The 27,216-nt window shown below is 35.6% G+C and overlaps 2 protein-coding genes across 2 annotated transcripts in view; both read left to right on the top strand.

Moving 5' to 3' along the window:
• Positions 1-27,216, top strand: part of LOC140744279 (uncharacterized) — a 69,962-nt gene that overhangs the window by 32,123 nt on the left and 10,623 nt on the right. Inside the window, exons 2-4 of the mRNA XM_073075834.1 lie at positions 6,962-7,128; positions 9,210-9,393; positions 13,005-13,144. Of these exons, the coding sequence (XP_072931935.1) occupies positions 6,962-7,128; positions 9,210-9,393; positions 13,005-13,144 (491 nt within the window). The remainder of the gene's footprint in view (positions 1-6,961; positions 7,129-9,209; positions 9,394-13,004; positions 13,145-27,216) is intronic.
• On the top strand, positions 22,885-25,515 carry LOC140744278 (uncharacterized). The gene is made up of 2 exons (XM_073075833.1): positions 22,885-23,720; positions 24,568-25,515. Exons 1-2 carry the CDS (start codon positions 23,130-23,132, stop codon positions 24,610-24,612), a joined length of 636 nt encoding a protein of 211 aa, XP_072931934.1. The 5' UTR covers positions 22,885-23,129; the 3' UTR covers positions 24,613-25,515.

The raw sequence follows: 27,216 nt of genomic DNA, 5'->3' as shown, positions 1-27,216 counted from the left end.
TTTTCATTTTTAATAATTCCTAATTTTATTATTATTGTTCCTATCATATTCAATATTGTTTTTTTTTAATTCTCAATCATTTTATTTAATGTTTTTGTACGTAGTTGCTTTCAGAATGTAGTTTACACCTGTAATTGAGGTGACACTTAGATTTAAGTTCAATGTGATATGTCAAGACAATGTGTAAGTATTCACTTTGTTGGTGTAACCCAATGATAAATAAATAAATAAGTTCTTTAAACTAACGGCGGAGGGTAATGTTTTTCAAACGTGTAATGTGTACCTATGTATGTCTCATTTTTGGCACACTCTAAAGCCCAAACGGCTAGACAAATCCTAACATACCGTTATAGTTGGATTTCTTTAAATTGTTGTTTGTGGCAGTATGTTTAAGCGGTCGGGTTTTTATTTTTTTTTCTAATATATACTAATGATTTTTAATATTGAAGTAACAGACGTCATATTGAAGGAACAGTAGATATTTGTTATATCTAACTATCAGGTAATCAAAACAAACAAAGGACATTTGTAACTAACGTATACGATCATGAGGTTGTGAAACTTGAAACCTCAGTTGTTGAGGTCAGAAATGTCTTATAAAGTATATCCATTGTGTATATGCCTTAACAGTACCTATTTTCTTATTGCTCAACAAACCTTATGTCTAAATTACCGTTCCAGTTACGCTCATGTAAGAAGGGGAAGGCTCCATTCTTCTTGTGAAAACATGCGTAAACACTCACATAAACATGCGTAATCTTATTGGTAACACATATATATTTATTACGATAGAACTTGTACTTTTTGCGAAAATTTCTTACATTAAGATGTTATGCAAAAGTACAATAGATAGTTTCTATATTACTAATCCATTCATAGTAGTGTTGCCTGATTACACCTAAAAAACTATTTTATATAATAAAAGGTTCAATAACAACTCCGTTCTTTATTTTATCTGACCATCCTTTCTATGACACTTTATTCTCTTAACAACACAATATCCTTAATTCTTTTTATATAGTTTCCCCCTAAATTGCTGCTCACCAGTAATTAAGGGTCTATGCCTTATTAGCAAAAAATAATTTAAGAAGTATTGTAACGAAAATATACACCAGAAGGATAGAAGCCTTAGTGGTTCGACTCCAGAAGCACCATTGCAGTCCTCAAGGCAGTGCTATGATCCGGTTTGAAGGGTACGGTACGAAAGACATGCTTATCCAAGGCGTTTCAACGTAGTATTCAGGGGTAGCGGCGCATTCGTGGCCGATTTCAGGTAGGAATCTAATTCTGTCTGGGGTTGATTACAGATGATCATAGGCGGGGCTAGCCATTTACCATCAGGTTCATTTCATGTTCGTCTACTACTCTTATATTATACAAAATTTGGACTGCATTCTCACTTGCTATTAATTTAATAAAAAAACAAAATGGCGAACGCTTTACCATACGGGTGCTCATAATGTTTCGTTACTAATCAAATCAGGCAGTCAAGTGGTCTGTGGGTAGCACTTAAGGGCCCTATTAGAGCATAAAATGTAAGTAGAGGAAATACCTAATTGAGCATACTTAATCTGATATTAAGTAGTCAGTTCCAATTTGTAAACGCTGTAATAAGTCAACTGGAAATGTACTCGATTAAGGAAGATGTTTTGATAATTAAGGGACGTAATATATGAGCAACTATTCATGTTAACGTCAGTCGCTGATTATCGCCACCAATCGTCAATAACTCCGGTTGACTGTCGGTGCCTATTGTTAGTGACTGTTGGCGATTACGTCGACATGGAAAGTCGCTAGTATGTTACCGCCCTAAGTTAGATTGCCTCGAGCGTCAGTGGGATCTGATAGCCATCACTGTGAGAGTTGGTTCTGTTATGCACGTGCTACATAATAAATGGTCACATGATATAATGCTTATGCAAATTTATTGTAGCTAGACTCGGTACCTTACGCTTTCAACTGTATGTTAGTCCTATATACTCAATTCATATGTAATTGACATACCTGTGATGTATACTCGTACAAATAAAAACATTAATTTTGTTTTTGACATCAGAGGACTAATGAAATGGACTCCACAAATTCAAACTTGCATTTGTTTATTAATATATGGAGTTTTTTATTTATACAACTACTACAATCAACATGAATTCGTATTAATCATAAAATCTGTTATTAAGAATTTTCTTTTAAATTAGACATTTACAGTTACAGTTTCAGACAACTTACTTATCATGCGCAGAAATGTAATTAAAAATACATGTTAAGCCTCTTAAACGGTGTTATAAAACAAACATTACAAATTAACGTATAGCGGACATTTATAAAAAATGTTTTAAAAATTATTGTTTCTCGAAAAATTATAATATATTATTAGATCAGACTGACTTACTAGTAACATAACAATCCACTACTACTTTTAATTTTACAACATTGTTATCCAGTTATAACAAACATATTACGAATTTACATCAACATCATATATATCATATTATTAATTGAAAAAGATCTTTACCGTTATAATTTACTTATTATGCGCTCAAAGACGTAATTAAAAATACATGTTAAGCCTCTTAGACGGTGTTATAAAACAAACATTACAAATTAACGTAGAGCGGAGGTTTAAACATATTAACTATTCGTTTGTCGAGACCTCTAGACCTTCGCAAACATTTGCTTCCTTCGTTTATTATGTTTACTTTGCACATATTTTGTATCTAATACCAGTTAGCGAGTAAATTGCTCATTTATAATTGCTTTTCGAAAGTTTGTATCTACAAATCCAAGTTATATTAACATTTCAGAGTTTACGATTAAGAAAATAAAAAAATGGGGAACAGTTTTCAGTGAGTGTGATGAAAAGTATTTATTTCGTTTATGTCTACGGGAGTAGGTACTTAATATTTATATTAGTAACAATATTTTTCATATACTACTACTACGACTACTACTACGGGATCAGAATAAACTACTAATAATATTACTATACCTACTTTTTCATTTTATTACATTGTTATATCGATTTATAACAAATGTTTTTGACAATATTGTTTCTCGAAAAATTATAGTAATACATTACTAGGTCAGAATGACTTACTAGTAACATAACAATCCACTACTACTTTTAATTTTACAACATTGTTATCCAGTTATAACAAACATATTACGAATTAACATCAACATCATATATATCATATTATTCATTTAAAATTAGATCTTTACCGTTATAATTTACTTATTATGCGTTCAAAGACGTAATTAAAAATACATGTTAAGCCTCTTAGACGGTGTTATAAAACAAACGTTACAAATTAACGTAGAGCGGAGGTTTAAACATATTAACTATTCGTTTGTCGAGACCTCTAGACCTTCGCAAACATTTGCTTCCTTCGTTTATTATGTTTACTTTGCACATATTTTGTATCTAATATCAGTTAGAGAGTAAATTGCTCATTTATAATTGCTTTTCGAAAGTTTGTATCTACAAATCCAAGTTATACTAACATTTCAGAGTTTACGATTAAGAAAATAAGAAATGGGGAACAGTTTTCATCAAATTCAGTGAGTGTGATGAAAAATACTTATGTCCCGTATATCTACGAAAGTACTTGCGAAAGTATTACCTAAATCTGTAACAATATTTTTTATAATACGATTAGATTACAATGATCATAATAACATTACTATACTTACTTTTATTACAACGTTTTCCCTATTTATAACGAACATATTACATTACATTTATTCACATTCATAATTTTATTAGTAAGGTACAATATTTTTCTTATGCTATTACTATCAGAATAATCCACAAAGAACATAACAACCCAATACTACTTTTAATTATATAACACTAGTTTTTGGCCGCGGCCTCGCCCGCGTTTAAAAGAAAATAATATGACATACTTACATACATAAAACTGAAAATTCGTACTTTCATTGGAATGGCAGTGGTGCCATCTGGCGAAAATTGGTCGTATCAACTCTGAAACCTTCCATCCTCATGGATGACTTTGCTAAAGATCATCACTCGATCAAATGCATAGTTTACGATTTAATTCTTACTAACTAATCGATCTTAGATTACGATTAATCTTACGATTAATCGATCTTAGATCGCCATGCCTCGGAAATCCCACGGGAAGTATCCCGTGGGATTTCCGAGATAAAAACTATGTCCTTCTCGGGTCTCAGACTATCTTTGTACAAAATTTCATTAAAATCGGTTCAGTGGTTTAGGCGTGAAAAGAGACAACCAGACAGACAGAGTTACTTTCGGATTTATACTATTAGTAAGGATAAGGATAAGGACTAGTAAGGATTGTTATCTACTTCTGTTATAACAAACATATTACGAAATAACATTAGCATCATTAATGTTGTTTACTGTGCTTAGTAGGTACATCTAACAGTAGGTACTATATTTATATATTATTAAATTGATGCTTAATTTCCCCGGTTACGAGATTACGCGGACGGTTATGAGATTAGCGGCGCCCATTTAAAATCTCTTCGCAATTACGTCCGTATGGTTTCCAAAAGGTTTGAAAATACATTTTCTATTTCGCATTCAAAAGGACCTTAGAGGCCGCACAAACTGTCATTTATATTGTGCAATATCATTGAGCGTTTAGGGTTATTATTGGAATTGCGCAATGATTGACTGAAAGTTTCAGCGACTTTAATTAGTAGGGTCAGTATTGTGCAATATATTTACTATTCTCAATCAAAACTATTCTCCGACTGAATACGAAAGCAATGTGCGGTTCGTACTATTGTGCAATATAATTTCTCGTTTGGATTTAAGGCGCCTTTCAATCTTATTGTACAATATATTGTACAATGTTATTGTAGGTCTAGGGGCCGCCTTACACTTATAATTATTTTAATGGTACCTACTGTTATTCATTATTATTATTACATCTAACAGTAGGTATAGTCCGCGTAAAACTGCTAGTCCGCTCTGAATATAGAAATGAATCGAGTCGCCATAGCCAATTGTATGAATACAACTGGTCGCAACTTCTTCAGAGCGGACTAGCAGTTTGGCGCGGAGTATACTATATTTAAAATTGATGCTTAATTTCCCTGGTTACGAGATTACGCGGACGGTAATGAGATTAGCGGCGCCCATTTAAAATCTCTTCGCAATTACGTCCGTGTGGTTTCCGAAATGTTTGAAAATACATTTTCTATTTCGCATTCAAAAGGACCTTACACTTGTACTAATTTTAATAGTACTATTATTATGAACGCGTTATTTGCATAACTTGTTATTGTTGTAAGTATGAATAAATTGACAATAATTATCTGACGTTACTTATATTACCTATATTCCGAATGTTTGTGATGAAGGATGACATTTGTTATTCTTTCACGCAAAGACAGTTCAAAGGTTATGTATAAAATAGAATAGACCACAGACCTACAAACAGGTCTGTGGTATAGAGTTGTAGAGTTTTAGGTCGCTGGTTGATCCGAAATATAATTTGGGATCCTTGTGCGCTAGTGACGATAGTGTAGGTGAATAAATGTATAAATACCGTAGAGTGGTGCGGTGCTCCCTTCGGCGACCGGTCGACCGTGATGCACACACACTCGCGACTCCCAAATGCGTCCCCAGGACCCCCGTAATATACTATATATAATTATATACGTCCCGTGACGAAATCCGAATACCGACTGTCCGTACTATGTGTGTTATGACAGAAACGTCAACCTTTTAAATTTTGAATTTACTCCTTTTACTTATAATCAGTATTTCGACCAGTTCTAAATACTGAACAGAGTATAATCTCACTTTTGTAATTCGTCATCTTATAATGGAGGTCCACGAAGGTCTTGTCGAGATCATTTCTCGTTTGGAAGTCAAGTATTTGTAATTAAGTGAAAGAACTTGAAAAAATCTGTACATGTTTTGATTAATATACCGAAACCTTAAACACCGTCAATTTACTCAAAGTAACAGGGGGAAATAGTTCAAACTACTCACATATTTTCCATTTAAGTTACTACGATGTATGTCATACTCTGCAGTCTGTTTTGTCCGTTCGGTTTTTGCCAAACGGAATCATAAAATTTTAAACGAAAACAACAACCGTTGCTGATTTATGAACAATAAATATTTTAATCCGTTAAATTATTTATCGTTGTCACCGTTTACGAAGAAATAACTTTTTTAAACTTACGTAAGTTGTGAGAGCGGATAAATTCACTGCAATATTTATTTATAGTACCTATCATATTATTTTAAGATCGTTTAAGAATCATAAAGCTACATTGGGGTCATGTTATATTGCATTCGTAATGTGTAAAGCCTCGGCCACAAGTCAGTGTCTAGCGACATGTTCTATTATTAAAACTATATGTTTGATTTTAATCAACTCACCGATAAGAAGTTGTTCTTTATGGTGTCTACGATAATGCCGCTTTAACGACTCTGGTGTCTACCCAATACAAAAAGAAGCTAGTCTTAGCTTCTTTATTATGGGCGCATCGCGTTTTGGCGGTTGCATTCATAAATAATGCATCACATTTTGACGAGTTGATGCTCTCGGTCGAGGTATCGAAAATTCGCGTTTTAGTCACTCCATTAATATTACATCGAGCGTTCGAAAGTAGCGACCGGCGCTTAAATCTATGCGGGGGCGTTTATTAGCTGCATCTTATTCTGCCACACGTATTTCTGCCTAATAACAGCAGTGTTGTGTGCTGCTGTGTTCTGATTTGAACGGAAACATAATTTTCCGAGACATTTCAACTTAGTCCTCAGTGGTATCGACTCATCTGTGGCCGGCTCAGATAGAAATGTAATCTTATCTGGAGTAGATTAGCCACTTACCTTCAGGTGGACTGAATGCTCGTCTGCTACTCGTATATTAAAAAAAACCATAGTATGTGTTAAATGCGTAGTTCTAAAAGAAGTATTCTACCATCTATCATAACAAGTTATTTGTTCCAGCAATAACCACAGCATACAAGATCTCGAACCTGAAGGTGCCGCTCTACGCGGATCCGCGGAGGGCGGCTGAGCTCAGCTGCCACTTCCAGATGGACGACGAGAAACTCCATTCAGTCAAGTGGTACAGGGAAATGAACGAGATCTTCCGATATACTCCGGGTCAAGAAGTAAGTTTTGATAAAATTGAAACTGTAAATGATTTGCTGTCTTAAAAAAGAAACTAGAACTCATCATGGTTCGGATGCGGTGATATCACTTTTATCCTTTATATATATCCAATTTGGTCCTTTGTTAAGATTGAATAAACCAAATTGCAGTCCACCAGATGGTTAATGGTAACCGTCCATGCATATGCAACTCTATATAAAACAGGGGTACTACTTGAAGACACACAGGGCAAAACACGATCACAAAACGGCAATAATGTTTTGTGGTCCAGGACTGTCGCGAGCTGTTGCTGTGATAGCCGCTGATTGTCACGAATTGCCACTGCCCGCTGTCGCCGTCTGTCGTTGGCGACTCCTAGCGACAGTTGGCGACCGTCAGTAGCGCTCATCAGCATGGCTGCCACTCGTAAAACACGAGCTTACTTTTTATATATTATTTGTATAATAATATGTAATTTCCATTAAGTATAATGTTATTATTTATTAGGTTTTAGATTTAAGCCACACGTCGGTTAACTCCTTTGATCTCAGCTTTCACCTTGCGACGTAAAACACGTCTGAGTGTATGATATTTGCACACGTGACTCCAAACCACGTCACGTAACGCAATGTTTGTGCTGTTGTCAAGAAAATGTATTCAGCTCTGAGTTTGCTGTGTACTTGTGTTGTTGTGTATACTATAGTTGTGATTGAATTTGAATTTGTGAATTTTATATGATATTGAAGTAGGAAATGAGTGTAGTCTACTTAATGGTTAGTGGCTACTGCTGCCCACGGAAATCTGTGGTCAACCTTAGATAAGATTAGAATCGAACCTGAGGTCGGCCACAGATGCGTTGCTCCGCTGAATACTAAGTTGGAATGCCTCGGATGAGTACGTCTCCCTTACCACACTTTTCAAACTGGAAAACAGCCTTGCGTAAAACTACTGTTATTAGACTAAAATAGTTGAAGTGGTGGTATCCCGGGAGTCGAACCATAGAGAGTTTTATCACCTTCAAAAGCTTAATAGCTAGTAGCTTAGAATAATCTTTCTTCGAATATATTATAGACCTTAACTATATTTAAGTCAGAACTTAGTTCACATTACTTACATAGTAGCCGATTTCATTACCTTTCATTCTTGTCCAAGTATGACGTACAGTATACATACTTATGTTACTACGTATGGTATTTGCACGTGACCTAGCACCGTCACGTATCGTAGCGCGATGTTTATCCCGTTCCCGAGAAAACGTATTATATTCCAGCGTAGTGATGGATATTCCTTTTTACTGTTAAGTACATTCATTTTTCATGTTTTTGTGCCTTAGGCGTGTTAATCAATCAGTTGTAATCGTTAGACGGTTTCGAGTACATGAAAATTTCTATATACTGATCTTTGTCTATTAAAAGATGTGTATTTAACTAAAGTAGATATTACGGCGCCCCTGCAGACAATCTTCCTTTAGCAACGGCTGTCGACGATTTAGTAGCTTAAAAGCTAGGTGCAGCTATCAAACGTTACATGTAAAATGTTTTAGTGTTGGTCGCAATTGTTGTAGCACACTTGATGCAGCGACCGAATGTGAAAAACGCAATGTAACAAATGAAACACGCGGAACGAGCATTTTTGGTACCAAGACTGAAACTTATTTAGTTTTGTATGTAATCGATAAAACGCGAATCGCCGTTGTTAAAAATAATTAGTCCGTTATGGCCATGATAGCGTTATAATGTAGGATTTATTTATGACCCATTCTTAGGAACAGGAGTCCAGCTATACAAATTTGTTTAAATTATTTAAATAACTCACTGCGAGGCATAAGACTTCTCAAATTCGTGGAATCCAATAGTACGTGCCATAACGTTGCTTCAATACAGATAATTAGATAGATACGGATACAAGTAGAAGGAAGTCGCCAGATTACAATCGAATGATAACAATTGAAACTGACGACTTAACGAAGAGCAGCCACTAGCAATGAATCAAACAGCTCTCAACGTTGTTTAAGTTTCTAGATCAGTTATGATCTTCACAATCTAGTCGACTATGCGGGCTTCGAGCTAGATTCGCTCTAATGACACTTAATCTTTTGCAGCCAGACATTCGCCTGTTCAACATATCAGGCATAGTGGTGCAGGGGGGAGAGTGTCAAGTGGATTCGTGCATGGTGCGGGTGATGCCGCATCCTGTGGCAACGAGAGCAGGGTATACGTGCGAAGTGTCCACTGAAGGGCCGAAGTTCGAGATAGTTCGAGAGACGAAGCAGATGACCGTTGTTGGTAAGATTGCTCCATTATGACTTTTTAAATAAAGTAGCAAGGGTAGCAAATTTTATACAAATTTTATGTTATAGCAATACTCGTAATTGTGGTGTTATTCATAAACAAAATATATATCTAATAGTTTGCCTAACGAAAATCATCACTTTGACAATTTCATCGTACTAGACATTGTCAAATTTCAATCTTTGGTAGGTAAAATTTGGATAGATAAGGTTGATAGGCAAAAATTAGTAGGTAAAATATGTACAGGTATGTAATACAAATGTATCAGATTGCTCAGAGTCTTCATAATTATATAGCGCAGGATCTAAATATCTAATAGTTTGGGATCACACAACATTTCAGCGATTAATGTTTCGGAGAAAAATAATATTTTAGAAATGCAATTGAGACATAAATGCGCCACGTAACAAAATAAAAACAAAAATATCACAAATAATCTATGAAAGTGAAACCTTCAGTACCAGGGCAACATAAATCTATGAAGCATAGACCGATAAGCAAAGCCCCAAATGGGTCAACGTATGAACGTAGTTCCTAAGTAAACGTATGTTTGTTGCCGAATCCGCTTACAAATATCAGGTATTGTGTAAAGTTTGGGCTAGTTATTGTGTAATATTGTATTAATCTTATGTTGGAATTTCAGTAACGATGTCTTTGGAAGGTAAAGTAAACATAAATAGACATAAATATTAATAACGGTTAGATATATCGACTATTCCTTAAAAATTGGTAACAAAACAACTTATTCCAAAATGTCGGCGTTATTGTTAAAGTCAGCCGTTCTCTATAATGTTTGACAAGTTATTTCAACTAGAATAGTAATCACTGTAACAAGTTTTAATTGGCCGTATCTAACTTATATCTTGTTTAAATATATTTTGTACTAGCAGTGTCCCGCTGTTTTACTCGCGTCACAGATTAATAAATAATTACTACGTACTCGCGTTTAAAAATACTTCATCAACAAAAATCTTTTATGCGGAACCCTAATATATATTTTTGATGTGAAACATCTATAGCCGCACGTAAAACCGATTTCTGGCGTGGCGACGCTACGCTATACGATGGTATATATATACAGTCTATATGCAGTAGTGTGTACGGTGTGGCGACGCGTCGCCATGCGCAAAAATCGTAATATTTTATTTTATCATTATGACATATTTAGTTCCTCATCACAATATGTTCTTTTCTGCATATTCCTTTTACAAAATAATGTCGATGTTTCACATCTGCCAGGCGTCCCGTGACGGCTCACATTTTTTTTAATAAAAGTCAAAATCCGTCCGGCCGTTTAGGAGATTGGCCGTAACAGAGAGATGAAAAAAATAATATTTTTAATACATATATCTACCGTATGTACTTTCATGCATATAGTGAAAAACTCTTATTTTGACATTACAAACAGATACTTAAATTTGATTTATGTGTACAGATCTAAACTTTCCATGAGAACTACTCGTACTTTCGTAAGTAATTATGGTGAATGCAATGATTTAGGATAGGATAAAGGATTCTTGGTTCTTGCGATCTATCTTATCGTCTATCACAACTGTAGAAATATAAATAAACAGATGGATAGATTTTCGATGGGCACAAAATTAAAGTGGAAACAGATTAATAAACTAAAAGCCATCTAGTATGACAGTTTGCTTAGATCTCAATCCAGTTTAATGTTTATTTTCAAAAACTTTAACAGTTTCAGCTCCTTCAAGGCGATTAAGTGAGATCGCTCCACTCTGGAAAAACTCATTTGGTGGCTAAATGAGTTTACCAGAGTAAAGCTCAGTCTTAGAACTAAGCTATTAAGCAACAACTGAAAGTGCTATAACGACTTAGTCCTGCGTGCCTTTGACAAACGTTTGTTGGGACTCGAATTGACATTAAATCCTAGCTTTGTATGGTTTTGCTCTGAAATTCCTTTCTTCAATCCTTTGATGTTATGTACCTTTGATATATTTTACTGTAAAGTTTAACTGAATAGTCGTAACAATTTGGTAAGTTTAGAATTTGATTCTCAGACATATACTTTCAGTTATCAGAGAGATTTTGTTTAGACATAAATTATCACCAAAATAAAGTTGATAGTGTTAGAGCTACAACTCTCCTATTGTCCTACCTGAACAGGCTGAAATTTCACCACAAGCCCAGCGCCACACCACTTTAATGCAATCATAATCAAAAGTCTACAGTGTAATGAACATAGACTTTAGCATTTTTAGGCATTGGTACCTATCGAGGTACCAAACAAAATACCCAGGTACCCAAGTAAAATCTTGGTATCTTTACAGATGAATAAAATAATCCAAAGTCCAAATACAATGTTGAAATAAACAAGTAAACACAAATGTCCAAATAAACACAAACATTTAGTCCGCCAGAAGCACCATTATAATCTTCACACTGTGAAACATGTTTTCCAGTTCTTAGCAACAATGTAGTCGCCTTTGAGTTAGTGCGAAATTTATAGCAAGACTTAAAACGTCACCTTTACAAAGTTAAGTTATTCAAACAACATTTTCACCTCCTCCTTCCCAAAACTTTGTAGTGCAAATTCGCGGAGAAAATTTTACCTTTTGATGATAACGAGTTTATGGCGGTTACTCATATTTGAAACATTAATGGGCACATACTTTACGGGTGCCTTACGATGGTTTGCTGCGGCAATATATTGTACGTTTTTGTACAAGAGAAATCTTATCAAAGAAATAAGGCCACATACTTTTTGCATAGTAACGTTCACCGCAATTTTCAAGAAAATCGCATCATTTGATAATGTTTTCGGCTTGCAATGTCGCATTGTATTACATAGTCTTCTTCATACGCCGGATACCACACGTTTTCTTTATCGATGCCAACTTAACGCCAGATACAGATACTAGCGAACAATCGGTTAGTAACTCTTTGAACAATGACAAGTATGTAAAAACCGCGCGCGATGGCAGACGAAAGGACGGACGACCATCGTGGCGAGTGCCGAGTCCACACGAGTGAGTTATTTACGTACTCGCGTTTATTCGTATGTACTCGGCGAGTTTCTAACCTTCGAAAAAATTATGACGTATTTTTTTTACTTTTATAATATAGGAGTAGCAGACGACCATGTAGTCCACCTGATGGTAAGTGGCTACTGCCGCCCATGGACACCTGTAATCAATCCCAGATAGTATTAGATATTCCTACCTGAGGTCAGCCACAGATGCGCCGCCCTTGAGGACTAAGCTGGAACGCCCCGGAAAAGTATATCTACCCCTACCACACCCTTCAAAACGGAACACAGCAGCGCCTAACACTACTGTGATTAGGCAGAAATAGGTGTGGCGGTGGTGCTGCCGGAGTCGAACCACAAAGGGTTCTACCACCTTTAAAATTATTATAATTAAGTATTGATGTATGTAGAATGATTGTCAAACATGAACGAAATTGCCACGTGAACATCGCGATTTCGTGTATAATGTATAATTATGACAAAAACGTGTAATACGTGAACATATGACCAAAATTTTATTCAAAAATCTCCCCAATCTCTAAGACTATTACCAACTTACCGCACCTAGTCCTAATTCGAAATTATCGTGAGGTATTCAAATCTGTTTTCCTTCCAGCGATGCCGGACAAGGACCCAATTATAGTTGGGGCCCCCGAAACAGTGAAGCCTGGGGAGCAAATCCTTCTCAACTGTACATCGGCGCTCTCCCTCCCACCCGCTGAAATTAATTGGTACGTCGACGGCGAACTACAAAAGGTTTGTAACATCTCAAGAGTCTTCTGCCTTTACTTTAATCCACTTAAATCTAGATTCAATGTTCTGTGGAACTGGTATCTGTATTGTTATTCTATAAAATATCAATACAAATTCAAAATTTGATAAATCTTAGACTTGATTGCTTTAAAGGGTTGAAATTGTAAGAGGTGGTTTCGTGTTTCGAAAACGATAAAACTCGAAGTTCAGTACCCTTAGTATGAGTTTTTTAGTTTTTTACAAAAATGACTGTTTTGGTATTTGTTTACGTATTTGCCCATACATTCCAATCAGCGCCCCTAGCGGATTGTATCAGAACTGATTGGAATAGTCTGGGAAATACGTAAACAAAAACAGTAATTTTTGTAAAATCTCATACTAAGGTTACAGAATGTTTTGCTAAGTTTCATGTCTGTTTGACAAATTAGAACTCACAACAACAGCTCAACATTTTTTTTAATATAAAGGTAAACGACCATGCAATCTATCTGGTATAAAGCGATCACACCCATGGATATCTGTAATCAACCACAGATAAGATTAGAGTCCTACAAGAGGTCGCACAGATGTTGACACATCTCCACACTCGAAAGTGCATCGACACAGCCTTTCAAGTAATACGAATTAATATTTCACTTTGAATTCAGCTTTCTAGATTATAGACTGATTTTACAGAATAGCACTTCAGATTCCCAATCTGTGCTGACTAGTACAATTATTGTGATTGAATGCTAAATTATGTTAAGTGGAAATTCAATTGATCAATGCACTACTAAGTATGCAAAGGGCGCCTAAATGTAATAAGCTCATATACCAATCATTATGTTTCATAAGTAAATATAATAATGTACTCTATGTACGCAACATATACGTAATAGCAACATATACGTAATAGTTAACTAATCATTTTAGGGTCCCGTACCCAAAGGGCAACAAGTGATTAATTAAAAAAATCAAAAACCCGACTGCACCAAAAAGGCTGAAGTAGAATTTCCAAAAGCAGTGAAATAGGAATTTCGTTATTTTTATCCAGAAAGCCACATACGAAGTTTCATAGTAGGTGGCTGCTTCAAAAACAAAAGATGTTCAAACAGTATTATCCTATTTTATCCTCGTAGTGCTCATTTACGCTATATAAAGAACTTAAAAGATGTGTAAAATTCCAGCACGCTTAAGTTCAGCGGTTTCCCTTTGCGTTGATCTCTGGTACAGCAACTCACTCATTTAGTCAGACAGTCATCTCGATGTGTATATACGAGTATATATGTACTAGCTGACCCGGCAAACGTTGTGTTGCCAAATAAATAAAAAAACGTTAAGGGTGTACAACCCTTATCACTTAGGGGTAAAAATATAGATAGTAGCCGATTCTCAGACCTACTGAATATGTATAAAAAATTAGGTGAAAATCGGTGAAGCCGTTTCGGAGGAGTACGGTAACTAACATGAGAATTTTATATATAAGATATATTATATAATGCATGTGTAATCTCCTCTTATTTTCCTGTATTTTGACACCCTACTCGATAGGTTTGGTTAACTTTTTTTATAACGTGTTACTACTCGTATTTCGCAAAAAAATCCACCATTTACGGTCTATAAAATATATAACTTCAGTAAATCAAAGTTTCGGTCATTATTTTACCTCGTTAGAGGTATAATTTCATTATTTTTATCTAATAAACCGGATGCAAAATTTCATAGTGTTTGCTTCAAAATTGACGATTGTTCAAATGAACTTTAAACCCTTATTTTACCATCTACGGGGTAGATTTTTCGGAGGGCGATAAATAAGTGCGTCCTTGTTCCTATCCAGAAAGCCAAATATAAAGTTTTATAGTAGTTGCTTCAAAATTAAAGGATTTCAAAAAAACTGTTTTCCCCTATTTTACCCTCTTTAGGGGAGAATTTCCAAAAGGCCTTTCTTAGTACTTATTCACGCTACATAGAGAACCTATATGCAAAATTTCAGAAGTGTAAGATCCTTGGTTTAGGCTGTACGCTGATTTCTGAAAAATGAAAAAAACATTTAGTTAGTCAGTCAGTCAGTCACCTTGCTGTTTTATATATATACAAATATGTTTTTATAATCTCCGTTTAATTTCTTTTCATTTGATACCCTACTCGATAAGTTCGGTTAACTTTTTTTTTTAAATGTGTTACTATTTCGCGCCAAAAATCCGCCATTTTGTTTTTTTTTTACTAACACCTATCTAAGGACACTCGGGTCATTGAGACAAATATAATGACACCTAAACTGTTGAAATTCATCCAGCCGTTTGTTAGATCGGATCAAATAAAGAAAGACAAACATACAAGATACGCGCGAAAAACATAACCTTTCCTTGGCAGTCGGGTAAAAACGGAACTAAGTAATACTAAGCCTTCGCTGTCTGTCCGTTTATCAGTCTGTCACAGGGCGCTATCTCTTGAACCGTAATAGATAGATACTTGTTTTTTTTTTATTTTAGGAAAATTATGCTATTTAATAATAACAATAAGGAATTCTTCTTCAAAACCGGGGAAACATTATTCGCGCTGTAGAGAATGTCCATACGTAAAAGAAAATACTTTTCATAAGTTTCAATAACCACTTTGCCACTATTTATAGGTACTTGGAAATGCTCGCAAGTATAACTAGCTTATAGGAAAAAATGATTGGATGTTAGAAATACGAATAGAAATACTGACACGAATGTTTTTAGTGAAAACTATCCTAAACTGGGATTATTTTGAAACAGGCAAACAGAAAAATAAAAGAAAATAATTTCGGTATTACTATTCATTAAATTATTGGCGTCGATTTTATTCCTAAAGGAAAGTAAGTACTGTAGCAATGGAAATTTCCTGCTTCTTGTTTGTTTGTGCTCGTTCTTGTTATCAACGCTTTATTTCTGGATAAAGTTATTAATGTTTTTGTTGTTAATGTTATTGTGTTTTTATCACATACGCACACTGATACACATACGTACACACACAGGCAAACGACAGTGTCAAAGATTATTTTTCATTAGTTTGATTTAAAAAATATCGGCCATTATATATTATTTTTTTATTTTGTGAAAAATTAATAAATAATTCATGCGCATGTAATTTATTCGATTAATTAATTATTTTACTGAAAGTTAAAATTCGTAGTATTGCAAATATGACCAGTGGCCACGGGCCCACTAACATTTTATGATTAATACGAAATGCAACACAAATTAAAATTCTATACTAATTAAGTTTGCAACTTAATTTGTTTTAGCCGAGACACCCAACCTTTTTACTTACGAAAATTCTTCATGAAGGTAACTTCTTTCGGCTGTAGACCGTACTATACAACGAGATACACATACATACAGTATGTCCGAGAAACATTACTCTCCGCAGTCAAGAAACCGCAGTTTGGTTCGATTCCGGGGGCTCCACCGCCGCACTTATTTCTGCCTCATAACAACAGCGTTAAACGCTGCTGTGTTCTGGTTTGAAGGTTGTGATACGGGAGACATACTTTTCCGAGGCGTTCCAACTCAGTCCTTAGGGATAGCGGCGCATCTGTGGCTGACCTCAGGTGGGAATATCTAATCCTATCTGTGGTTGATTGCAGATGTCCATGGGCGGCAGTAACCACTAACCACCAGGAAGACTGCATGCTCGTCTGCTACTCCTATATAATATAAAAAATCTATCTCGTATTTTTGGATTCAACTCTAAACTTACACAACTTTGGCATGACAAGTCTTTGGGCATAATAAATTACGCAAAGCTACAAATTAGTACAGAAAATCCAGTTTGGCCGTACGAAAGCTTTACCACTGGTCCAGAATAAATAAGTTTTCGCTTAAACCGTCTAATGTTTGCACGTAAAAGCGTCCTGTCGCTAGTTTTCGGGAATAACAAGGTTTTAAATGTAAATGACGTTTCGTGATGTGAATTATAACAGTTTTATTTGTTTGCAAACATTTAATGATGTGAAAGTTATTAGGTTAATATTATTTCTTACAAAAGATAGAACTCGTATTGATTTGACTGGTTCATTCTTACGAGGCGTTCTAATTCATTCCTAAGGATAGGAACGCATCTGTGGTCGATATCACTGTCATATTGAACTGTAATAGATTGATTATAGATGTCCATAACCGCCAGTTACCCCTTAAACTCAGGTGAACACAATGCTCGTTTGCTCCTTCTATGATAAATACGTAATATTCATAAAATAATGGCTTCATCGCATTTAAAATTCCAAAATTTCTAATTTTTAATTTGTGCTATCACACGCTATCATTGTCGTCACCTAATTTCTGTCCTGCTGGGAACGGGTTTCCTCTAAGAGTGAGAGTAGTCCATAATGCACCACGCCAAATGCACATTAGTAGACATCACACACCCTTGATAACTTCTTAAAATAATTCTTAAGAGTGTACATTCGTCACAATGTTTCCCTTCACCGTTTAAGCAAGTGATAATTAATATGTAATACTCACAATGCTCTAAAAACAAAAGTTTGCAAAAACCAGATGTCCTAAGCTCACCAGAGTTTCTAAGTTCTAAGATTCGAATCTCGAATTAAGAGGCCCAGTTTCTATCTACTAGGATATCACTACTTGAAATCTCACCCCGGTATCTCTGCATTTATTTTATTTGAATAACCACCCCATTGTTAAGAGACTTAACAGAGCACTTCTAAATCTTCGCTAATGGTTTTTGAAATGGCTTATATATTTCGTTAATTTCTCTTTATTCTCCATTTCAACTTAATTTATTCATATATTATTTGAGAGTTAGCTGTATTTTGTAGTATTCACCTTTCTGTGTTATAATTGCATTGTTACGCGATGCTGTGTTTTAGTTTGAAGTGAGAATTTCTCGCATATACATATTGGTAAATCTCACTTCAATCTCATTTTTTTAAAGGGATAAGGCATCCTCCCTTCAATCCTATAATTACAAAATTCATTTCAACTTTCTACTATAGATTACAGACACATGTATAATGTAGCCACTCTCGGCAGAAATCCGCTTCAATTTTGTGTTGATTACAGATGTTATTAAGGTCTACTTAAGACTGTGACTGTGACTACTTCACCTTGAGTGAAATACTTACTAATTAACTACATGATTAAAAAATCGTAATGAAATATTGTCTTCAGTAGATAGTATTTACTACTACATTTTTATAAAAATAAATCCTTATCCTTACCATTCCTTATCCTTACTATTAATATTATAAATCCGAAAGTAACTCTGTCCGTCTGTCTGTCTCTTCTTCACGCCTAAACCACTAAACCGATTTTTATGAAATTTTGTACAAAGATAGTCTGTGACCTGAGAAAGGACATGGGATATTTTTATCCCGGAAATCCCACGGGAACTAGGGATGGCGATCTATGATCGATTAATCGGAGAATCGATCTTTTGGACCAAAAAGTCGATTATTTTATTCGATATAAGTAAGGATTGAATCGTAAACTATGCATTTGATCAAGTGATGATCTTTAGCAAAGTTGTTGTCCATGAGCCCACAAAGGTTTAAGAGTTGGTACGACTAATCTTCGCCAGATGGCGCCACTGTCATTCCAATGAAGGTACGAATTTTCAGTTTTATGTATGTTAGTGTGTGATATTATTGTCTTTTAAACGCTGGCTAAGCCGCGGGCAAAAACTAGTCATATTATCATCATAAAATAATGTCTTCAGTTCTAAAATTACTTGTGAAACGTCTTTTATCTATAGCTTTCAGACTTTATGACAACTGAGTTCAACTACCCGAAAGACCCCGAACTTCTTCATTAACCCTTTGTATAAACTCTTGTACCCTTTGTATTAACTCCACAATTCCATCGAAGCAACTATCGAAGTAACTATTTCTATAATATATTTAACACTAATTTTATAGTCATAACTTTACAAGTATCCATTCTTTAGGTCATGGATCCCATTAAAAGTCACAAAGACAAATATAGGGACACCCATACATAATTGTTTAGATATATTTCTATATGTCCGAAGATCAAACTCAGAACCGTCTAAGAAATACTTGTATGGTGATACTATACCTACCTGGGTAATCTAAAATGTCACTGTATTTCATGTGTATCGCTTAACACTGATGTTACTGGGCAAAAAAGTTGCGAGTCGAATTACAATGGGACTTCTATGCATTTAAAAATTCAGTTAAAACCGCTTTAGTTATTTCCGACGAAGCGACGGTATTATACAAAAAAAACTTTCTTAAAACCTTAATTAAAGTTGCTTAATTTTCCCATATCCTGTATTCTTTGAACCTCTTTGAGGTTTTAATGACTTTCTAGATTAATGAAAGGACTAAACTAGCAATTATGTTGCCATTTTATTATTTCAAAATAAATTAATCGATTTTTTATTAGTTCAATTTTGAATCCTAAACATTAGAGTAGGAACAACATAATTATTTAATATTGTCATTTACCTACTTTATATTTTTGTTCATAATTTCAAAATAACTGTGTAAAATATATTAAAAATCATAACAAACCAATACATCCATTTTGTATAACTACATAACATGTGTTTTAAATATATTTGATTTCTTAAACACATACGAACAATACTCAACAAATTTTATATATTTAACACACGATTTATTTATTTTACTATTGTTATTGTTAGCAGATTCTTGTTGTAAACCAAGCCAACTTGGTTTATAATTATTTTATCATAAATGCACTATCATTCTCTTAATGTAATTGCTTTCTTAGCCGTCGGTGGCTATTCAATTACAGCACAAGAAGAATACCCCTTTCCTTATATATAGCTTTCGACAGGTTATTTCAAAAGGAACAATCTATTAAAGTAATATTGTTAACAAGAGAAAAATATATATAAAGTCGGTACATGTCAATCTTAAGGTGAAGGTTGAACAATGATAATTGATAATGAAAAAATAGTAATTAAGTAAGCAAGCATTTATGATATTATAATATATTTAATATTTTTTTTTGTAGAAAAATGACAAAATATTTTTTGGAAATATATTAAACCAGACAAACAGACACATAAACAAAAATGTTTTTTTGGGTTTAGAGTTAATATCTAGAACCTTACAAATTAGTAATAGTATACGTAGATAATACATCTATCTACAAATGTTTATAACTTTTATGGCGTACGCAAAGATAAGTATAAATATCTCACCGCACTGTAATTGAAGGAAGCCATTAAATGGCTTAAACGGCTGACAATTTTGTCAGTCATTTAATGGCTGTCATGGTGTAATTTACGCTTTACAATGCCGACATTAAAGTGGTAAAGTGGTGCAAAAACACGAAATCGAAGAAAAAGTGCGGAGAAATATTGTTTCATTCAAACACGAAAGTGACAATTTCAATTGTCAAAACTGGTGCCATTTTCTTGTTAGGAGTGAGTAATCTTTACTAATCTATGGGCGCACGTGATACCTACTTAGGTATATAACATGCGTTTAAAAAGACAATTACCGCTTCGAAAAAAGAACCGCGAAAAAACATAACTCGTAACATGTTCAAAACCCCTTACATTAACAAATGCCGACAAACCGGATCCTACTCAGCACATTGCGGCAACCCTGCATTACGTGAAGAGCTCCGCCACTTTTTAATTGCTCTGAAAAGATCCTTAAAGCACGTTCATTTTGAACGAGTGGCATTATTCTGGTGTACGTACAATGTATGCTTCGTGTTGAGATGGTGAAACTACAATGGTTCGACCATCAGCGATTATTCAGCGGTAGAACAGTTTTGCTATGTTAACTTGTAAGGTAAATTAATTTTGATCAGGCGTTCCGTCTTACACCCGTTATTAATAATAAACAATCTGTCAAATTTACTTATCAAAGATCGAAATTTGACAACGTCTCGTATAAAGAAATTTCCAAACACCGATCTTTGATAGGAGTCAGTCATTCAGTCAACTGGGACGTCATACCCTCCGGGACTCTCATATGCTAAGGCAATGTTAACATAAGGGCGGTGGGCATGGAATTTCGGGTCTCGAGTATACCCTCTTTGCCCGGGCAGATTCTCAGGTGGTAAATACCCCCCGGATTTTTGATATTTATTCATAATAATATAATGTTGTTTAAAACATTATATAATATATCATCCCACTGTTGAGTGGGTGATTCGGTACGGTCGGCCTCTTGATGGTCGGAGGTCGCCAGTCCAGGGAGTTCCCGTGGTAGCGGGCGCCCCCCAGGTGGTCGATCGTGTAGGGGCGCGAACCCCTTTAAATGGGAGTGTGGTCCGGCCTCCGCCCGCTCATACATTGAGCGTGCGAGGCGGCAAACTCCTCGACCGTCTCGATCTTAAGGTCGCGCCTCACCACGTCGTTCCTGACGTAGCGTCCCGCCCCCACGATTACTCGCAAGGCCAGGTTCAGCTGCGCCTGGAGACGCTCGACCTGGATACCAACGCGTACCATGCCGGTGCCGCGTAGGTAAGTCGTGAACGAATATAGGTCTTGTAGATCCCTAGTTTCTTCCTTAGCGGTAACCTGGATGTAAGTAACGGTCGGAGCATCGCTCGCGTCACTCGGGCCTGGCGGATCGCTTGTTCAAAGATAGAAGTGATTTACTATAGCTATAACTAACATCTTGCTTATGCTGTGGATGGCGCTGTTTGCTTTATCTATCGTACTATAATTCCAAAAATTAGACTTCAGAAAATATTTTTGTTATTAGTCGATATGCCTTTACCCATAAATTATTTCCTTCAGCAACTTTCTACCTAGAAGTTTTTTGTTTCCCCTACACTAAAGAGATACTTTACTTTTATGTATCCAATAAAAACTTCAAACTTTATGGATACCTAATAAAGTAGTAAGTTTCAGCACTTACAGTATTTGGAAGAACGATACAAAAGGTGCCCGGTTCTGACATACAAAAGTTTTAACTAGGGATGATCTAAGATCGATTAATCGAAGAATCGATCTTTTGGACCAGAACATTTGATAATTTTAATCGATCTCAAGAAATAGATCGATTCAGTGAATCGATCTTTCATTCTAGAAAATCGAAAGTCGATCTTTTTGGAATTGATCGAACATTAACAAATGTGATGTAAACATTTTTTCCCCTTTACAGCTGAAAAGATTGAAGATCGATTTTTAGAGAATCGTTTCTTTGGACTTTCATTTTTATGAATCGATTATCACACTTCGATTCAATTCGCTTCGAGAATCAATGTTTTTTGGAAAGAATCCCCATCCCTAGATGTAATCTACTTCTTACATTATGAAATGTAAAAACTTTACATAAGGAAAACAACAAGGAACTCCTCACTTTAATCCTTCTGCTCAGCTCTACTCGCTTTCTTTCAACGTAAAACAGATGCTACCTTTAACATAATGAGTTATAAGCTCAGATTTTTTTTAATTCACGGGGAGAAAGTAAGTTGTATTGTAAATCTTCTTTTCATTAGAAGAAAGTTGTAAAAAAGAAACAAGTACAAATAATCCTAATAAATCATTAAAATACTAGAAATGTATAAATAATACGTCATACATCAAATAGCTATCAGGCACATATCGACGGTAGCAAAGAACAAACGGCTATCAACAAGTAGTGATTTTGTAGATAGACGTTTGTTCCTTGCTGCCGTCGATACGATGAATAAAAATAACTAATATAACTATAAAAATAAGAAAAGTTTATTTATGTGAAACATTTAATGCAGCGGAAGACTGGCTGCTGGCGTGACATCATACATACTCGTATATATAAAGAAAAGTTACAACATCTGTAGGCGACGCACTATTTGCTTATTTATATTATTATTTTAGCGCAGAAGGTTTTAATGTATTTTTCTTTTAATACGTTCTTATGTATATTGTTTTTTCTATGTCATTCCTTCCTTCAAACGTTGTCATTAAATTTTCATCGGTTCTTCTGGCTTTTTCTATTAATGTTCCTCAAATTCCACTAAACCCTACTTTTCTACATGCCTATCACCTATAAAACTGGTCCTTCGAGCCGGATCTTACCACGACTATGTTTCATACTCCGCCTGGTGATAAAAAGGAACTTAGTGACCGCTTGGAAAGTGAGCATGTGGGGAACAATAATAGCGGACAAAGGGTTTGTACAAATGAAATGGTAAGCTCACAAATCCCTTCGCAACAAAATTTACCGATGCCATCAAATGTAAAATTAGAAGTTAAACGAGAGAAGATCGCCTCGGCGTACGCGTCATCTATGTCAACGTCGTTTTCAAACGTAAGGCGCAAGCAGCTTGAGTTGGCTGCAGCTGAAGCCAAGGCGAAGATCCAGCTTGATTTAATTGAGAAGAAACTAGAATATGATTTAGCTGCGAATGATTACGAATCTGAAATTCATGCGCCACATAGCATACATTCATCAAGATGTCGTTCGAATGCTAGCCGAGGTCATGATTGTAGCAGTAAATCACTGGTGAACGAGTGGATGGAGCAAAACGAGGTGCAGCAGTCGCCTATTCTACAAGCGGCAGCGACAGCGACGGAGGCAGCGCGGATACCTACAGTATACCCAATTCGTGCACAGGCTCAGGGCCCTCCTGTCGACAGCATACTGCAGCTCGCGCACACATTGAAGGACATTATGGTAACTTCATCTACTCAACAGGAGGAACGTTTACTCACACGATTATCTACACCGCGTGAACTACCCAGCTTTGCTGGTGACTATATTGAGTGGTTGCACTTTAAAAGTGCATACGAGGAATCTACTCGTGTATGCCATTTTAGCGACTCTGAGAACTTGTGGCGTCTGAGAAGAGCCCTTAAAGGTGAAGCTAGGGAGACAGTAACGGAGCTGCTCATAGGTAACACTTCACCAGATGTTATTATGGAGGCATTACAATTGAGGTATGGCAATGCTGATATTATTATTCAACATCTCATCTCTCAAGTTAAGAAGCTCTCACCGCTACAAAATAATTATCAACACGACATAATAACATTTTCAATTAAAATAAGTAATTGTGTTGCAACCATACAGAGTTTACACAAACTTGACTATCTTCGTAGCCCAGAATTGTTAGCATCAATATTAACTAAGCTACCTAATATATTGTTAAGCAAATATACTGATTACGCTTACACAAGAATGTCGTCCGATATGCCCAAAATCCAGCTCTTAGCCGCATTTCTGAAGAGGGAGGCTGAGATGGTTTCGGTTGTTGGAGTATCACAAGTGCGAGAGTTTAGAAAACAACCTTTATCTTTAGAAACGCAACCAAATAAAAGGTTTGAAGATAAACCTCGTCTTAGTGGCTACAATCGACCTGTATTTGCTACGGCCACGCGGGCTGAGAATCCTTGTAAACTTTGTAACTTTTGTAAAAAATCTATTCATTTGTTACCAGACTGTCGAGCGTTTAAAAGGGCTATGAGGAGAGATCTATGGAGATATGTCAAGTCTAATAATCTATGCTATTGTTGTTTACTAGATAGACACGAACGTAGTAGTTGCACCGCTGCCGTGTGCAATATAAATAATTGTGGACTCCCTCATCATCACTTGTTGCACTACAATAAGCCTAGCGCCACGCAAACAACATCAGCTGCGGAGCGGGAGGAAGAGCCGTCACCATCACAAAATGGTCAATGTGGACCATCGTCAACATTGGGCGAAACAGTGACTCACTCCCTCGTCCCCGCTACGCAAAGTACAGTATTACTTAAAATAGTTAAGGTAAATTTACGTGGGCCTAAAGGTATTGTAAGTACTTATGCTTTATTAGATGATGGCGCTTCTATTTCTATGATAGATAAGGGGTTAGTGCAGGAGTTAGGTCTTACGTCATCACAGAGTAGTTCTATTAAATTTATCGATGCCTTTGGTGTTGAAGTATTTCAATCGGACGCTCCGAAAATATGTACTAATATTAGTGGCTTTTATGAGAATCAATGTTATGATGTAACTTTGAGGCAGGTTGAAAAATTAAATTTACCTAAACATAACTTGTCACCTATTAATGATATTAAATGTGGTCATTTGTTACCTATAAAAGATATTGTTTGTAAAGAATGCATAGTGCCTCGCCTGCTAATAGGGGAAGATAATTATTTTCTAATTGCGCCGTTACAAATTCGTCACGGTAACAAACAGGAACCTTATGCTACGAGATGCCGTTTGGGGTGGTGTATTCATGGTTGCCTTGGTCTCACTCACTCTTCCGTGAACGCACACACATTTCATCTCGCTCATTCCGAGGTGCACGAACATTCAACAGTTATTAATGAACTTAATGATTTAATTAAAAAATCCTTTGAGTTAGATTCCATTGGAGTATCGAACTTACGACGTGAGAATACGGCACATTTGAGAGCGGTACGTATACTAGATGAAACTGCACGTCAAATAGGTAAGCAATGGGAGGTAGGTTTACCCTTCGTCAAGGATGAATTCAAATAAATCTTATATATAAAATTCTCGTGTCACAATGTTAGTTACCGTACTCCTCCGAAACGACTCTTTTTCACAACATTTTATATGCATTTTCAGTAGGTCTTAAAATCGGCTACTATCTATTTTTCATACCTCTAAGTGATTAGGGTTGTTCACCCTTAATATTTTTTATTCATATGGCAACACAACGTTTGCCGGGTCAACTAGTATCTGTAAAAATGTCTAATCACTGTGTCACTAATGAATATTTAAGGAAATAAAAGTTTATCAAATCATTTCCATGTGACCATGAAACTATTAATCGGTAGTAATTGTACTAAACCGCGATTAGTCGTATAATTGTTACTAATTTGTGTATGTTACAATAAAATTGTTTGACCACATTGTTATCGATGGATTAATCGTCATTATGCGTACTAAAATAGCAATAAATCTAAATATATGTATATAACTCAAAGGTGACTGACTGACATATTGATCTATCAACGCACAACCCAAACCACTGGACGGATCGGCCTGAAATTTGGCAGGCAGGTAGATGTTATGACCTAGGCATCCGCTAAGAAAGGATTTTGATCAATTCTACCCCCAAGGGGATAAAATGGGGGATGAAAATATTACTTCGTAACGCGAGCGAAGCCGCGGGCAAAAGTTCGTCTAATATAATTTTAAAAGTAAAAATAATAGGCTTAGGTACTATTTATTGTAACAATATGAAGGATTTCCGTTACTTATATTATTTTATAATTACTTATTATCCTATTAAAGTAAGCACAAAGACAAGAATACAAGAATTGTAAACAAATTAAATATGGTTTTGTTGGCCGGACTTGAACTCGAAAATATTTGCCGCCAGCAATCGCATTTTGTTTTAATTATATTTTTGCATTGTAATAAGACAACGAGCAGCCTAAACATAAAAATACGTATACAGATGAGCATTGTGATAGAAGTTTTGGAAATATCCCATGAAGTGTATTCATCATCAACCCATTCCTGTTCCAGAATGAAAAGGAATAGGCCATAGTCCACCGCGCTGGCCAAATGCGTATTGGTAGACTTCATGTACCTTTGAGATTTTTTTTATATTTTATAAATCTGTTTTAGGTATGCAGGTTTCCTCACGATGTTTTCCTTCGCCGTTTAAGCAAGTGATAATAAATTTTTAATACGCATATAATTTTTGAAAAATCAGAGGTGCATGCCTGGGATTTGAACCTCGGACCCCTCGATCGAGAGGCCGAGTTGCTTAACCACTAGGCTGCTATCACTGCTTTTATAAAGGGTATTGTAAAACTGTAACTCACCCTCCTCGCCATCTCCATCATCGTAGTATTCGCGGAAGAATTAAGTTCCATCCACACCACCCGGATTTATAGCCGTCCTCCACGGTTCGGTTTACATTGTTTTTACCACGAAACTGCAAAATATTAAATGAACTTCCTGCTGAGGTATTCCTGGAGCGCTATAAAGATATGTAAAAAAGATCTTTGACAAAGCTGGCGATGCATTAGCGACTTCTATAAGGCTAATAACGGGCTAAAGCGAACTTAACTTTTATATTTCTTTTTTGTTTTTGTTAGACCGGCAATAGTGTAAAATTGTCAAATATCTAACTATAATTCAAGAGGTATATACATGTGACCCAAGATTAGACGGACAGACATTGGTGGCTTTAATAGTGTCC

This window comes from Epargyreus clarus, unplaced genomic scaffold (genome assembly GCF_041222505.1).
Source record: "Epargyreus clarus isolate Ecla_fem2 unplaced genomic scaffold, WU_Ecla_fem_2.2 ptg000008l, whole genome shotgun sequence".
Lineage (NCBI taxonomy): Eukaryota > Metazoa > Arthropoda > Insecta > Lepidoptera > Hesperiidae > Epargyreus > Epargyreus clarus.
The sequence above is the reverse complement of the archived record's forward strand: the minus strand, read 5'-3'. Positions and strand labels throughout refer to the sequence as shown.